At 43.4% G+C, this 16,609-nt stretch overlaps 1 protein-coding gene across 5 annotated transcripts in view; it reads right to left on the bottom strand.

Annotated features, from left to right (window-relative positions):
• Positions 1-16,609, bottom strand: part of ENOX2 (ecto-NOX disulfide-thiol exchanger 2) — a 291,168-nt gene that overhangs the window by 243,703 nt on the left and 30,856 nt on the right. The window contains exon 1 of one of the 5 annotated variants that reach the window (XM_069074068.1): positions 13,678-13,795. The exons of 3 other annotated variants lie outside the window; for them this stretch is intronic. Coding sequence is in view for 1 of the 2 variants with exons in the window: in XM_069074067.1 (XP_068930168.1) it covers positions 13,372-13,393 (22 nt within the window). In the remaining variant the exon portion in view is untranslated. Of the gene's footprint in view, positions 1-13,371; positions 13,796-16,609 lie in introns of those variants that run through there. One more of the 5 variants, XM_069074067.1, reaches the window with a different exon arrangement.

Consider the following 16,609-nt stretch of genomic DNA (forward strand, 5'->3'; position numbering starts at 1 on the left):
GATACCATGGGTAAAATTCTGGACTTAGAGTCAGAAAAGCAAGGGTTCAAATTCTATTTCAGACAATCCATAGATGTGTGCTGTGTACTCCTGGAAAAGTCACTTAATCTTTGTGAGTCTCAGCTTCCTCATCTATACAATGAGGAAAATACTAGCACCCACTTCACAGGGTTGTTTTAAGGATCACATGAGGTAACATATGTAAAGGGTTTTGCAAATGTTTAAATGCTCTAAAAATTATTCCTCCTCCTCCTCTTATTATTATTACTGTTATATGACATGATCCCTTAGCATCTTCATTCTGGCTACTCTCCTATGGGAACCCTTCTATGAGCTTATTAGGTTCATTTTAAAAAGTGGGGCTAAGAGCTAAACATAGAACTCCAGATAGGATCTGCCCAGGAAAAAGTGAAGCAAGTGGAACATTCCATAGGCCTGGATCTCTTGCCACTTAATGTAGCTCAGGATTCTATTAAGCCTTTCAGCTGCCATGCCATCCTGGTGGTTTTCAAGCCACATACCCCATCCACTACTTGTGAAGCTGTTTTTTTGGACCCAGGGTTAAGCACATCACTCAACTGAGTGCAAGATCTGTTGGCACCCTTACTGTCAGTCATCCCCCTGAAAGTTAACACTCCCAGCATCAATCACAGCATTGGCAAATATGAGAATTATAACTTTTCTGACTCTATCCAAATAAATGAGAATTTTAACCAGCATAGGGCCAAGGACACACCACTGGGATGCTCTATTAAAGACCTTCTTCAAAGTAGACACTAAGCCATTAATGACTGATCTTTGGAATTCAGTCTTTCAACCAAGTCCAAATCCAACAAACGATTCTATTATCTAGCCCAAATAGCTCCATCTTGCCCACAAAGAGCATGAGCAATGTGGATATATGCTCAGTTGAGAGCTAGGTACATACAATATGTCTATAGCAGTCCTCTGGTCTACCAGAGATGTCTAATAGCCCTGTCAAAAAAGGAAATGAAGTTAGTCTGGCATGACCTATTCTGAAAGAAGCCAGGCTGGTTCTCTGTGATCCCAGTTTCTCTACGGGCTCTCAAACCACACCCTTAGTAATGCATTCAAGGATTTTTCCAGGAATCAAAGGAAAGTTCAGTGGCTGGCAGGTTCCATTTTTTTCCTTTCTCCAGCCAGGAAGAGACAGTGAGGTTGTCCACCTTGCAAAACTGCCTCACTTAAATCCAATTCATGCAAAAGCCAAGATGTCACCTTGATGTCATTGTCAGTCCTGGATGAACAGCAACAGCACCTCTCCTATTCTCCAGGTTCTCGAAGACATCATTGACTGCCTCAACAATCACGTGTGACACTTCTTTAAATACCCGAGGATAGAGTTAGGGCCTCTTAACCTTTGGTTCATTTGAACCCTTCTGGCAGCTTGGTGAAGTCATCAGACTCCTCAGAATAAGGTTTTTAAATACATTGTAAAAATATATGGGATCACAAAGGAAACAAATTAGACTGAAATATAGTTATCAAAATGGTTTTTTTAAGTCCATGGAATCCAGATTAAGAACCTGTTATCATTTAACATCAGTTTCAATTCCCTATGAGTTTTGTTCTCTCCTTTCCAGACAAAAGGTCATCCTCCTTTTAAAAAAAATTAAGAAAACAAGAGTAGCCCTGCTTTTTGCCACATCTGTTTTCTCACTGTGCTCACTCTGAAGTCCTAGTCCTTTGCTCTCCCCTTTGCCCCCCAATACAGCAAAAAAGGCCATAAACATTTCAAGTCCATTTGTGTCATGTCTCACTATGCAATCTTATTTAAGCTTTGTACCTATCCTAGCACCAAAGGCTCTAAAATAAAAGGTTACGTGATTTGTGTCAGGTCACAGATCAAATAAATGGCAGAAGCTGAATTTGAATTCAAGTCTCCCGATTCCAAGTCAAGAGCTTTTTTCCCTATATCAATAGAGATGTCCCTCATTCTGAGTACGATACAGAACTTGAGCTACATGTAGTTGTTTATGCTACCCCTGCCATAGTAGGTAGGCACACACACACACACACACACATATACACACACTGTCATTTAAAAAATCTCCACTGCAGGTTTTTATTCCCACAGTCAATGTGTCTGTTCCTGGATATTCCCATGGCTCCTTCTAGTCACTGCTACTGATTTATCGCCACCATCTTTTTCCTTCTTCCTCTTCTCTACCCTTTGCTTTTTGCTTCTTTCTCTCTATTCCCTGTTGCTCCTTCCAAGTTTCTCAGTTTTTCTCATCCAGCCACTGCTCCTTTTGTTCTCTTCGCCAAACTAACTACTTGGAGTGTACATGCACCCCTACAAGTCTTCTTCCTGGATGTATGTACTTGCTTTAGGACCTTGGGATTGCATCTTTGGACTCCAAGAACGTTTTAGCTCCCAATTTCCAGTCCCAGAAGTTTGGTCTCTGGATAGCTGGGCTTTGACTGTACAACAATTCTTTCTGTAAGATTCTTTGCAAAATTCTCATTTCTTTCACACACTTCCCCCAAACTCATTGAATTTCATTCTTGACTGAGACCCATTCAACCTCCTCACAATCTTCTATCCATTTGCCTTCTAACACTTTATAGGATTCTACTCAAAATCTGCAGCCTTGCAGAGACAATAAGGCAAAAAAAAGGTGCCATATCTTTTATCGCTTGAAAGGTAACAAATTCCAGAGTCTAAGAACTGAAACTTAGCATCCTGTGACTCTAAATGGGGCCTTTGACCTTGATCGTGCATTGGCTCTCAGAGGAAAATTTTTTCAGAGGAAAATTTTTATTTGATCTTTCTAAATAATCCCTAGGGACCTCTCTCTTTGGGAGACAGGTTTTTTTTTTTTACATGATTGGATCCTTATTATAATCCATGGCCTTTTGTAACCTATTTATAAAACTTTTCTTAAAAGGTTACATGAATATATTGTTTCAAATACTGAATAATTAAAATTTATAATCCTTGTTCCATGATCATTTTGAGATTTTACTGTATTTCAAATTTAAATGAACCATATTACAGTGTCAGACTGAGGAAAGAATACCATCCCAGGAAGCAGGAGATTCTAGGTTCCAGTTCTGGCTCTCCACCGACTAGTTGGGAGACTTGGGGAAAATCTCTCCCCCAAAGAGCCCCAGCTTCTCCAACTGTCCAATGAGGAGATTGGACGTGATCATAGCTAAGACCTCCCCCTGTTTGGCCACTCCCCATTCTGAGACCCTACATGGTTCTAAACGAGTTTCATGAATGATATTTTAAAAAAAAAATGTTTTTCACCCACCCTGGAAACACCAATCTACTCTTCTCAAAGCATGCAGAGCAGCACGATACAGCAGAAAGTGCTTTGGGTTTGGAGACAGATGACCTGAGTTTGAATCCTAACTCTGCTACTCAGAGTTAAGTGACCCAATAGCTATATGGAAAAAACCACTTCTCTTGTGGGCCTCAGTTTTATTTTCTGTAAAATAAAGAGGTTGGACTAGAGTTAACAAACATTTAATAAGCATCTATTATGTGCCAGGTCCTTTGCTTGACTCTGGGAAGATAGAAACAAAAACCTTAACCTTGTTCTCAAGGAGCTTACATTAGACTGGGCAGATAGACATACACATGTAAACAACATGTGCAAGTGTACAAAAGAGTTTAAAGGGAATTTAAAGGGATGGGGAGGCCAGTACCTAAGCCAGGTCTTAAAGGAACTAGAGATCAAGAGGTGGAAGGGAAGAAAGAAATAATTCCAAACAAGGAGGATCACTTGTGGATGGGGACAGAGGCAGTAGCTGGCAGGCTTGACTAGGGCAAAGAAAGCATAGGAAGGGAAGAAAAAGGAAGAAAAATGAGAAAAGTAGGGAGGAGCTAGACTGTGGAGGGCCTTCAATGTTAGGTTTAGAATACTGATGGGCTTCTTTTTTCCTTGCAGGTAACAGGGAGCCATCAAAGAGTTATTGAGAAGAGGTCGATACAACCAGACCTGTGTTTTAGAAATATCAGTTTGGCAGCTGTGTGAAAGATGAAGCTGTGTGTAAAATAACATCTGAGGTCCCTTCCAACTCTTAAAGCCTGTGGTACTCTGAGTGCCATGGTGAATTCCTTATATCTCAATGACAAATTCAATTTCAGGACAAAAATACAGGAAAATCTGGCCTAGTGCCCTCCTGATAGTCTTATAGTCTTGTCAAGGATGAGTAGATATTCTGGTGAAAATTCACCTGACCTTTGAGGGCTACTAAGGAAACTAGAGTGCAGATAACTCATGAGGTCTACCTGGCTAACACCTGATGCACACGTTTTCCAAGCAGATATAGCTAACAACATATTTTCCCAACCTTTATCTAGGTTCTTCTTCTTGAACATTTCCTCCTATTACTTCCAAGAAGCTGCATTTCTCTTAAATGTGCTGAAAGGCATATGGTAGGGAAGAATACATCTTTAAACTAAGAGCAACTAGAAATTCACTAGGGTTCTCTCCTCTAGGACTCAGACTCTATAGGACGAACAATGATTTTCCTGAGTGGCACGCTTTCTGATACTAATCTCACACACACACATTCATTTTAAAAAAGCTTTTCAAAAGACCTTATTGGACTTTTTGAAGTACCTGTACTAGGGACCACTTATTTCCAGAAAAAGGAGTGTCTTTGACTGCAGGCAGAGATAACACGCCTAGGAAATTTTTCAGATGACATTAGGCTAGATGGGACCTTGAACATGCTAGATGACAGAGTCAGAATCTCAAAAGATTTGGGCCAGCTGGAGTTATGGGCTGAATCAAACAAGACAAAATTGAGTAGGAATAAAGGGCAAGTCCTATACTTGGGTAAAATAAAAACCCAATTAGACAAGTGCAGGATTGGAGAGGCACTGCTAATTCATAGATGTTCATATGAAAAAGCCCTAGGGGTTTTAGGCCTGCAAGGACAAGGAGATGACAGTGTGACATGGCAGCCAAAAACAATATCAGCAATAATAACAACCAGCACCAAACCAACCTACATGTGTTCTTTAACCACACTAAGAGCCATAATGTCTAGAATGAAAGAAGGGATAGTTACACTGCCCTACCTCCAGTCTCTCCCCTGTCCAATCCATCCTTTGCACAACTGCCAAATTAATATTTGGAAAACACAATCTGACCATGTGTCCTCTCTACTTCAAAAATCCTCAATGGCTCCCTAGTATTTTTAGTATAAGACGCAAACTTCTCAGTCTGGCATTTAAGGCCCTCCATAGACTGGTACCTACCTTCCTTGCCAATTTTCCATCATATAACTCCCCTTCCCACTCTCTAGTCACATCAAACTGACCTTCCAACTGTTCTTAGAACTCATCTTCCATCTCCTGCCTCAGTCGCCCTCCCCTCCCCTAAAATGCTCTCATTCCTCACCCTCATCTCTTGAAATCCCTAGATTCCTTCAAGACAACTCAGGGGCCACCTTCTATAAGAGACCAAATTTAATCTCCCTAGTTATTAGCACTCCCTCCCTATTGAACTTATTTTGAACTACTTGGCATATCCTTTGAATTTACTAATCTGTGTATTCTTTGTTGTAGAATGTAAGGGCCTTGAGGTCAGGGGCCACTTTGTTGTTTTTCCTCTGCCTCCCCAGCACCTCACCCCAATTCCCTTACAAGTCATGGCATCAGCTTCTTGATGTTATGGTGTTCTTTGTGAACAAAGGACCACCAATAACCACCTAATGCCTTGCACAAAGTAGACCAGATGTAGGGAACCTACAGTGTAGTTCCTCAGGTACGGTCTTTTGACTGAGTCCAAGTGTTACACACCAAATCCTTTTACTAAGAGGATTTGTTCTGTGAAGTTTGGATTCGGTTAAAGGGCCGCACTTGAGGACCTAGAGGGCCACATGGGGCCTTGAGGCTGCAGGTTCTCCACCCCTGAAGTAGACTCTTCATAAATGCTTGCTGAGTTGCCTTGTTAAATTAGACCATACTTGGAATACTATATTTAGTTCTGGAGCCACATCTTAGGAAAGACATCGCCAAACTGGAGTGGGCCTAGAGGAAGGTGACCAAGACTTTTGGGGTGGGAGAAAAGAAGGAGGGAAGAAACAAACTACTGCTGTCTTAAAGAATTTGAAATCATGACTTGTTATTGAGGTCATGATGGAAATGGTTGAGTCAGGAGAAGCCTGATGGAGTCCCTCAGGCAGGTCTAAGGAAGGCAAGCATCTTTGTCTTACAGGACCAAACAAAACTTTTGTGGAATGACTTTGTTGGGTCAGAGGTCTCTCCTCCTTGACCATGGCAACCTCACCTGGTAAATTCTATTCCCACTTGTCTCTCTGCCCTTTCAGTGGATATCCTGTAATTCACCCCACCACGCTTTTTGGTTTGCATTTGTCTCTCCTTCTACCTCAGATCTCCCCTTCTCTGCCCCAGGTGGGTACAGTTCAGCCCCAGAGGGAAAGAAGATTTGTCTAATTACCAGTATGTGTCTGCCCTGCCTCAGGGCAGAAGGAAACAGCTGTCACATGACCAAGGATTACTCTTTTTCTGGGTGGCCCCAGAGGGCAGTAGCAGGAGCAATGGGATGGAAGGATTTGCAGAAAGGCAGATTTTGGCTGCATATAAAGGGAAAACTTTCTACAGTAGACTGGGCTGCCTTGAGAGGTAAGAGGTTCCCCTTAACTTAGAATGACACATGGAAGAGACCTCAGTATCCATCTAGTCCAACTGATGGGACTATGAGAGGCAGCATGAAACAGTGAACTTGGGAATTGGGAAGATATGCATCCAAAAACCCTGCATCAAACACTTATTACCCTGAGCAAGTGCCTCAATTTCCTCATCTATAAAACCGGGGGGTGGGGGGGTTGGATTAGATGGCCTTTAAGGTCCTCTCACACTCAAAATCCATAATCCTATGATTCTATAGCTAAACCAGAATCTCCTTAACAACATACAAATGACCACCCAGCCTTTGCCTGGACATCTCCAAGCGGAGACTGCATCATCACTAGTTCAGAGACATTGCAAAAGGGATTCCTATTTAAACAGTATTAGAACAGATGTCCTTTGAGGTCTTTTCCAACTCAGAGATTTTATGCATGTTTGTTCTACAGCCTCTAACTGGGGAGAAAATTTACCATCTAAAATATAATCTGCTGACATTTTCCACTCATTCATTCATTCAATAAGCATTTATGAAATGTCCACTGTTTGCTAGGCTAGTGGAAATACAGAAACAAAAACCAAAAAGATCCTACCTTTGAGGAGCTTACATCCTACTGAGGGAAAGAACATGTATATAGAGAGATACACAAATACAAAATATATACAAAGTAAAAACAAAGTAGTTGGTGGGGTGGTACTCTCTAAGAGGCAGAGGTAAGCAGAGGGAACATTCCAGGAATGAGGATGACCTGTGCATAAAGGTATGGGGAAGGAAAATGGAATGTTATGAGCTAGAATCAGAGGGTAGCAATGATGCCCCCAAAGCAATTAAACTATGCATATCCTTTGACCCGGCAAAACTGCTACTAGGTCTACACTCCAAAGAGATCAAAGAAAGAGGAAAAGGATCCATATGGCCAAATATACATTTTGGCAGTTCTGTTTGCAGTAGCAAAGAATTGGAAACTTGACTGGGTACCCTTCAACTGTAGAACGGTTCAACAAGTTATGACATGTGAATGTGATGAAATACTATCCTGCTATAAGAAATGATGAAGCAGAGCAATCTGGGAAGACTTGCATGAACTGATGCAGAGTGAATAGGTCAGAACCAGGAAAACAATTTATAAGATAACAACAAACAATAATTGTAAAAAAAACCAAACCAGTCAACTTTGAAAGTCTAACTCTGATCAACACAATAATCACCCACAATCCCAGAGGACTCATAATGAAATCAGCTACTCACCACCAGAAAGGTGATGGATTCAGAATGCAGACTTGAGGCATATTTTTTTGACATGGCCAATATGGGAATTTGTTTTGCTGGACTATATGTGGTTGCAACAAGGGATTGGATTTTTTTGCTTTCTGTATGAGAGTGGGAGGCAGAAAGAGAGAGGGAAAGAGGTGGGTCTTCATTTGCAAAAAAAGAACAACACCAAAACCCAAACCCAGTAAGATCTAATTTTAAAAAGAAAATAAATAAAGGAAAAACCGAACAAGTAGATCATCAGCTTGGCTGGAATGCAGAATATGTAAAGGGAAAGAAGTAAAAAGAAATAATACTAGAAAGGTTGGAGCCAGATCCTGAAAGGCTTGAAAACTGAGGAGTTCACACTTTATTTTCCTGGAGACAAAAAAAAGAACCACTGGAGCTTTTTGAGCAAGGAACTGACATGGTTAAACTTGTCTTTGCTTTGGGAATATCAATTTGGCAGCTGTGTGGAGAATAGATTAGAGAGGAGAGAGACTTGAGAAAGGGAGACCAATTAAGAGGCTGCTACAACAGTCCTGGGGAGTGGTGAGGAGGGTATGACCTGAGGTAATGGCTGTGGAAGAGAGAGACAGATATAAGAGATACAAAAAGGTAGAATTGACAGGACTTGGCACCTGATTGAATATTGAAGGGGGAATGGAAGGGTCAAAGATAGTTGTAAGGATGTGAACCCAGGTTACTGGAAGGAAGGAGGGGCTCTCAACAGAACTAGGGAAGACAGGGAAGGGGGAGGTTTTAGTGGGAAAGATAAGGAGCTCTGCAGCAGATAATCTGAATTTTGAGTTGCCTACAGAAGATACAGTTGGAGATGTGTGGATATGTCGGACTAGACCTCTGAAGATTTGAAAATAGAGATCTGATATCATCTGCATAGAGATGATAATCGGAACAAATGGGGGTGGGGGGAGGAGAGAAGTAGACAAGCCAGGACCCAGGACGGAGTCTGGGGCTATAGCCACAGTGAGGGAGGGAATAGGATAGAGATGATGATCCAGGGAGGGAAACAGAAAAAGCAACCCAAGAGGTAGAAGAAAAACCAGAAGTATCATGAAAACCCAATGAAGTCAAGAAGCATGAAGACTGAGAAAAGACATTGGGTTTGGCCAGTGAGAGATCACTGGTTTTCGACATATTGATCAGTTGTGCTGATCTGATTTGTCTCTCTTTTTTGTCTTTAAAAAAGACAATTTGTTAGATGGGATGGTTCTTAAAGAGGGAGAAGGATACTGGGGAAAACTATAAGGGTGTCGAAATAAAAAGACATAAATAAAAACTTATTTAAGAAAAAAGATAATTGGTAACTTTGGAGAGAGCAGTTTGAATGATGAGGTGGGAATCCCAATGGCAACAGACTGAGAAGTAAAAATGAGAGGGGAGGAAGTGGAGGTTTTTCTAGAAGTTTGGTTGTGAAAGAGTGTGAGATAAAAAAAAAAAAACAATAGCTTGAAGAGATGGCAGGGTCAAGGGAAGTTGAGTTTTTTTTTTAATGGACAGGAAACACCAGGGCATTTTTTGTAGGCAGAAAGGAAAGACCCAGTAGATACTGTCATAATGAAGATGGGGGGAGGAGGGGAGTCAAGGGATGATTGTGAGGGTAGGCTGTTGGAGGAGACCATGAGGATATGAGATCACAAAGGGAGAGGATGGCCTTGGAAATGAGAAAGGTACCATCTTTAACAGAGACTGGAGAAAAGGAGGAGAGAAGAAAAAATGACGTCAAAGCCTTTTGCAATGGATAATAGCAAAAAGGGAACCAATATCAATTGGCCTCTGTTCCCCCATCCTCCCTGCCATCTTACATGTATCTCGAGAACAGTCTGTAATAAATTTCAGAACTGTATAAACCATTCTATTTGTCATTCACACTCTAAGGAGTACTGGGTACCATTCAGGAGGCCACTGAGGAGGACACAGCAATGAACAAAATGTGGTTCCTGTCCTAAGTTTAGTGGGGAAAGCAAGAAAAAGGCCCAAATACAGAGTACCCAGAGTGTGCTAAGGGCTTAGGGGAGATATGAACAAAGTGCCCAATGGGAGGTAAGGAAAGATACATGTGTTTTAAAGACCTTTAAAGGCCAGTGAATCTGTGACAAACACTTGAAGCACCAGGTTTCACTTTCCAACTTCCTCTGATAAACTTCAAGGATGGGTGAATTTCTTAGCACAGATGCCACTCTCCCTCCCTAACTGCAGAGCAAAACTATTCAGGGCCTCCTCAGGAGGCAGCCTCCCAGAGTGCCTTGGTGATCACTTTCTGGTGAGAAGTCACGGCAAATCTAACGAAGGTGGCTTTTGGACTGCAGGCACAGTCTTTCACTGGTACCTGAGTGAAGCCTCGGTTGGGCCCTGCTAGAGCTGGAACTGTTCTGCTGACACAGCCCTCAAGGCTCCAAAGCCACCTCCATGTCCCAGTGAGGTACTGGAAAAGGGAAGTGGAGACCATCAGAAACTACTCAGAAGTCACTTCTATGAAGCAGAAAACAGGTTTCCTTCTTTGAATTAGTTCATTTTCAATCGAATAATCAAAAAGAAAGTCAGGAAAATGCATCTGACCCATGAATAAACTGTGGGAGGAGGTGGATATATGTTTATAGCCTGATCCTTGAAGCTGACCCTACTGAAATAATGCAAGTTTTCTTTTAGTGTCGTTTAATGTGTAGCAGATACATAATGAGATCTAGTAGGCAGTATGACACAATGGTTCTGGCCCAGAGTACCTAGTCCTCATCCCAACTCTGCCATTTCTGCAATGTGGAAACTGTGAAGCACTACAGAAATGTTGGCTGCTACTGCTCCCACCCCAAAACAAGGGTCCATCGTCTGCATGAAGGTGACAAAATGATGAGTCATCATTTCTGGCTTAAGGTGAAGTCAATAATTCTAGATCCCATTATGAAGCTGGAAAAAAATCAACAATAAACAAACGAGCAGGTAGCAACATGCTAGCTATGTGGCTTTTCAAGACTGGTTCTCTAATTGATAAAAACCATGAAGGGTTTTCCATTGAAAAACCACACCTAGCTTGCTTAACATTACTGGAAGAATTTTAGAACGAGAAAGGACCTGCAGGACCTATTCCAATCCTCTCATGGTATAGAGGAGGAGGAGGAGACCCAGAAATAGGAAGGGACTCACCCAAGGCTCCACAGCTAGTGAGCTAAGCAGCTGAAGCCGACTCAGAGGACATCTTCTTCCTCCAGCTCCTCTGCCCATTCCACTACAAGCCAAATATGGTTTATAGCTTAATGTTATTTGTACTGAACCAAACTCCTACCTCTCTATTGTTGGTCTGTTTTTCACCCAGACCTGTGATTACGTCCATGAAGGGAATTCCCAGTGTGGAAATCCTTTCTACCAATGCCAATTAAGGCATTTCCTACAACTTAGTCTTAGACCTGCCTGAGGCACTGAGGCAGAAGTGGCTTACCTAAGGTCATGTAACTAGTCTGTTTCAGTGGCACATCTGAACACAGGTGAAGGGCTTCTTTTAAAAAGGTCCCAAAAGCATGCCCCTTCTTCATTTCTATGGGATCAGAGATTTAGAGCTGGAAGGGACCTCAGAGACCACCTAATTAATCCCCTCATTTTATACATGAAAACAAGCAAAACCCTCCCAGAAGGGAACTTCCTTAGCCCTCCAGATCACAGGCAGTATGTATCACAGACAGGATTTGCACCCAGATCCTGTGCCTACTGTCTCCTCTCCCTAACTGTGGCATTCTGACAACCACTCCTCTCCTGTATTCACAAGTCTTCCAAACTCCGGGGCCTGCCCTCTATCTACTGCATGGTACTGCTTCTCACCTCTTCAGCTGCAGAAGTAAAACTATCAACGTTTGCAATCTCACCATTAAGAACACAGACCAAGAACACACCCACATGAAAAGCATAAAGATGCAGTCCTGGACAATGTGTTCATTTAGGTTTTATCTCTATTTTGGGGGAGGGTGAGGGAGGAGGGTTAAGAAGGAGATACTCTCTTCTTACTTTAATCAGAACCGAAAAACCCCAATAGCCTCTCACATTAAAAAGCACAGGTGGCTTTTCTAGAGTTAAGTGTGGAGAAAAAAATGTGGCCATCCCCCCCCCCAACATCTAGCAAGCATGATTCTCAAATACTTGGCAGAACAAGCCCACTGATGCCCAACGACCAGACCAGTGCTGTAAATTCAAACCAATTGACTGTGCTGGAGGCAACACAGTCCCACTGTCACTTTAATTGCACACAATTCCACTCAGCAGCTGCTGGTCCAGGCGCTGGGGTTCACTGTAGGCTCTTAAGAGTAACCTTGAAATATTGTCAGTCAAACTCCTCTCCACATCACCCGCATGCTGTCCGATTAATGAGGAGGGAAATCACCCATCAAGCCAGTCATCCAAACAGAAAGTGATCTGGGAGCTCTAAAGCTGAGTGCAATATTTAAGACCTATAAAACAGGAAGGGGATGGGGGAAAACAGGTCCTATAGCATAAAGAATATAAAAAATTATCTAAAGATCTGGATATAAGGACTGAACTTCATCAGGAAAACCAAACTTACTGTGACTCCCTTGGGGGAAAAGGGAGTCCACAGATCCTTTCAGCCTTTCTAAGTGCCAAACATTCTTCCAAAGAACCTTCAGGTTCACTACTTCCGAAGACCACCTGGTCCCTAGATGCTTGAAAAAACACCAGAGCCATATAGGGGGACACCCACCACATATATCAAAACACAAAGTTTGGGGCTAATAGCTTTCTGCTCTTACTATAAGAATCCTTGGATTTAGCTGGAAAGGAACCTTAGGAACCAGCTAGCCGAACCACTTCATTTCACATAGGGGAAACTGAGGCCCAGATGGGGGCAGGCCCCACCCACACAATAAGGAACTTGGTCTTCTGCCCCCAAGCCCAGACTTCTACCCACCACAACACCAAAGACAACCTTTCTTCTCATGCTCCAAGAAGAAAGAGAAATAAATCTATGCTACAGATGTGCTCTGGAGTTGTTCCGGTTCCAAGTTCATTTGCTCTAAAATGTATTCCACATTTATAACAACCAATTAGCAAACACAAGGAGTTAGAAAACCGAAGAAGAAACAAAACGAATCCAACAGCTAGAAGTGCTTCGGCATCACCTTTGGATGCCAAAGCATCAAGTCTTTTGTGCAAACTTCTCAGGGTACCACCTACTACTACCAGTTGCAGCTATCAGACGGGAGAAATTCAATACAAGACTATAGCAGAGAAGCGTGCACAGTTAAGGTATGGGGGAAAATGCCACCAGAAACCCAGAATTTTAGACAAGGCATCTGTTCCAAATGCCATGGCCAGGGACAGGCAAGCTTTCTGCAGCAAGTGTGGCCAGATCGTTATAACTAGTATTTACCCTTCAATCCAGGTCACCTGGAGCAAAGAAAGGAGGGATGCCCTTTGGGGAAGAATGGGAACATTTTGGCAAAATCAAGAGTACATACTGTACCTGTGTACTGTACCAGGAACATCGCCTCGATCTTCGGGGAAACTAGTCCACAGCAGATTCTCTGGCCAGTTATCCTGTCCCCCCCCACCAAAAAAAGAGCTAGAAGCACCCTAAACCCCTACCACAAACACACGTGTGTACACACACCCCAATATACACACACACACACACAGATACACACCCCTACCACCACCACAATTCAGCTCGGAGCCGATGCTTCTGTTGAGCCTCGATCCAGCCGAGCTACTGAGCTCGAGCAAGAGAAAGAAGGGTGGTGGATTCTGACGCCACTTCTACTACACTTACACAAAAGCAGTCAGGGGGAAATCCAGGAGCCTTGAAGACAAGGGCTGGAACGAGCTTTTATGAATCGCTGATCCTGCATGTGTCGCCATCCATCTCCAAAAGACGGACATTTATAGGCTGCCTCAGGAGTGGGGGGGGAGAAGGGGGGAGGAGGCTGGAGAGCAGGTGGAGATGCAATTAGCAGTGTGTTCATCGGAGAATTCGTAAGGGATTTCATACATCAGTGCCTAAAGAAACAGCCTGCAGTTGACAAATCAGAACTTCCCGATTTGCATACCTTGGAAGAAATCTTAGCTCGCAGCCCCAAACAAAAATCAGGCTTGCCCACACTCACAGGGCAGGCAGGCAAAGTGACCCCTCCTCTTTCTTCTGTCCCCCAGCCACCTTTGTTCATGAGAAAGCAACACACAGGAAGAAAATGTGATTCCCCCTGAAGAATTCTACTCAAAAGGCTGGAAACAAAAAAGGGGGGAAAAGTATAAAGACATTAAAGTTGATTGCACGCGGAGTCACTAAACATAAAGGCTATCCGCTAATTATTGTGGGCCAACTTTTCAGTCCCAGAGCTGCTCCTCAGGCACACTTCTCGCACCTACAGTGAGTGGCTCATGCCACTCATGCATATGTTTAAAAGCCAAGGAAAAACCCCATCAGCCGGAAAGCAAAACCCTAAAAGTCAAGGTGACAAACTCAGCCGTGCTTGATCCCTAACTCGCTCACTCCCCCTGGGACCTTCAGTAAGGCACCTGACAATCAGTGACTCTGTTTCCTAATTTGTTAGCCAGAGATAATAACATGTTCCCTACCAGCTTCCAAGCTGGGCAGGGCCTGGGACCGAGAAGCCCTTCCCCAAGCACCTGGCCTTCCTGATTTGACAAGAAGTTCCCACCATGAGAAATTGTTTTAAAACAAAGCACCAGATATGAAGAGATACTGAAGAAACAAGTCACAAAACCTCTCTATACCTCATTTTCCTCATCTGTAAAAAGAAGGGGTTGGCCTTGATGGCATCTAGCCATCATCAATGATGGTCCCTTCTAGCTCTAGATCTGGGATCCTCTGGTTATATAAACATGAAGCAACAGGATGTGGCGAAAAGAGCAGGGAATGAGGAGGTCAAAGCCCTGGATTCAAGTCCTGGTTTTTGGACTTTTATTAGCTCCGTGACCTTGGATAGGTCACTTCCCCCCCCCTCCATGGTCCTCATTTTTCTCATGTATAAAATCAGAGGGCTAGAGCAGAAGAACCCTAGGGTGCCTTTTAGCTTTGACATTCTGTGCTCCACAATATGAGGATACATGTGAAAGCCCTTTATAAACTTTGAATCACAATGCCTATTCTTCAAACTGTGAAAGAGCCCATAAGATCCCTTTAATGAGGGCAGAATTGGCAGCAGTGGGGCAGGAGGGGTGAGAGAGGAATGGAATATGGAGACTTCAAAAACGTGGTCAGATGGGCTGGCTTCATATGGCAGAATAAGAACCCGACTCCAATTCGAATATCCTAAGACCAGTCTCCCTGAGCTTTCCTCTCCTCCTCCATAAAATGGGTTAATACTTGGCCCACCCATTTCAGCTGGCAGTAGCAAACCTCTGAAAGAGAGAATGCTACAGCATGCTAGGTGAAAGTGAGTGGTGGTGAAGCATAAGCCCTGTTGTCACCTGCCTTGGGCCATTTGCTTATAGAGATGGTGGTTCCTCTGCCATCCAAGTGCTAAATGTGAGCCCTCTGGCCAGGGGTCAGATCTTTATGTCTGACCTCGGCACTCTCTAGTACGTTACCTTTGCCCAGGTATTCCATCTTGTTTTGCTGCCCAGCATAAAGGGGAGGACTCTGGCTCCGATTTGCTGGATCTCAAGTTAGGAGTTAAAAAAAAATATCCAAAGCCATGCTTTGTGTGGCCCCAGGCTGCCTTGATGCTATATATACAGTGACCAGCTGGCCTGAGCCAGGACACAATTTTAGCACATGAACTCCTGGGGAGGACACACCTGGGGCACTAAGTGATCCAGGCAGTGTTTCGGGACCGCTGGTCCCGCCAAGCCCCACACGCCCTACTTTCCATCTGCATGGTGGCTACCCAAGTGTGTATCTGGAGACGCGGGCCAATTTGGAAGTGGCCAAAAGCAATGGTGGGGGCTACAAGAACAGGATCACATGTCAAATCCCCTTGGCCTGCTGCAGTGCCATCTGTGTCCCCCAGCAAGTACTCAGCCCACTTCCTATGGCTAGGAACAACTACTTTCCCCCTGGCATTTAAGGAGCCTTACCACTACCCCTGAAGGGTCCCAGGAAATGAGATGCACCAAAACCTAGGGGGAAACGATGGCACTATAAATCCCAAAGAATGAAGTAATTACAAAAGGAGACAGAGACTAGAAGGCCAAAGTATTCCATGCATACTGGAATTGGACTTGATTCATCCCCACAGAGATATACTGAAGTCTTCCTGTGTTACAGTGGTCTTTCCTCCAACTATTCCACCAGGTGGCTGGGGCATAAAAGAAAAAGCACTAGGTTTGGTTGGCATTCCAGATTCTAACACTCACCAGGAAGTAGCTCAGGGGATAGAGCACTGGGCTTGGAGTCAGAAAGACCTGAGCTCAAATGTGACCTCAGATACTTACTAGCTGTGTGACCCTGGGCAAGCCACTTAACCTCTCTTTGCCTTAATTCACTGGAGAAGGAAATGGCAAACCGATTCAGTATCTTTGAGTACTATGTCCCACTTGTTATTTAAGTACTATGTCACTTAACTCTGCTGGCCTCAGTTTCCTAATCTGTAAAATGAGCTGGAGGAAGAAATGACAAACCCTCTAGTATTCTTCCCAATAAAACCCCAAATGAGATCACGAAGAGTCAGACACAACTCAGCAACAATAACAATAACACTTGCTAGCTTTGTGACTTTGGGAAAGTCACCTGTCTGCCC

This window comes from Petaurus breviceps, unplaced genomic scaffold (genome assembly GCF_028583685.1).
Source record: "Petaurus breviceps papuanus isolate PSGF00001 unplaced genomic scaffold, PetGlider_PUasm1.0 90881, whole genome shotgun sequence".
NCBI lineage: Eukaryota > Metazoa > Chordata > Mammalia > Diprotodontia > Petauridae > Petaurus > Petaurus breviceps.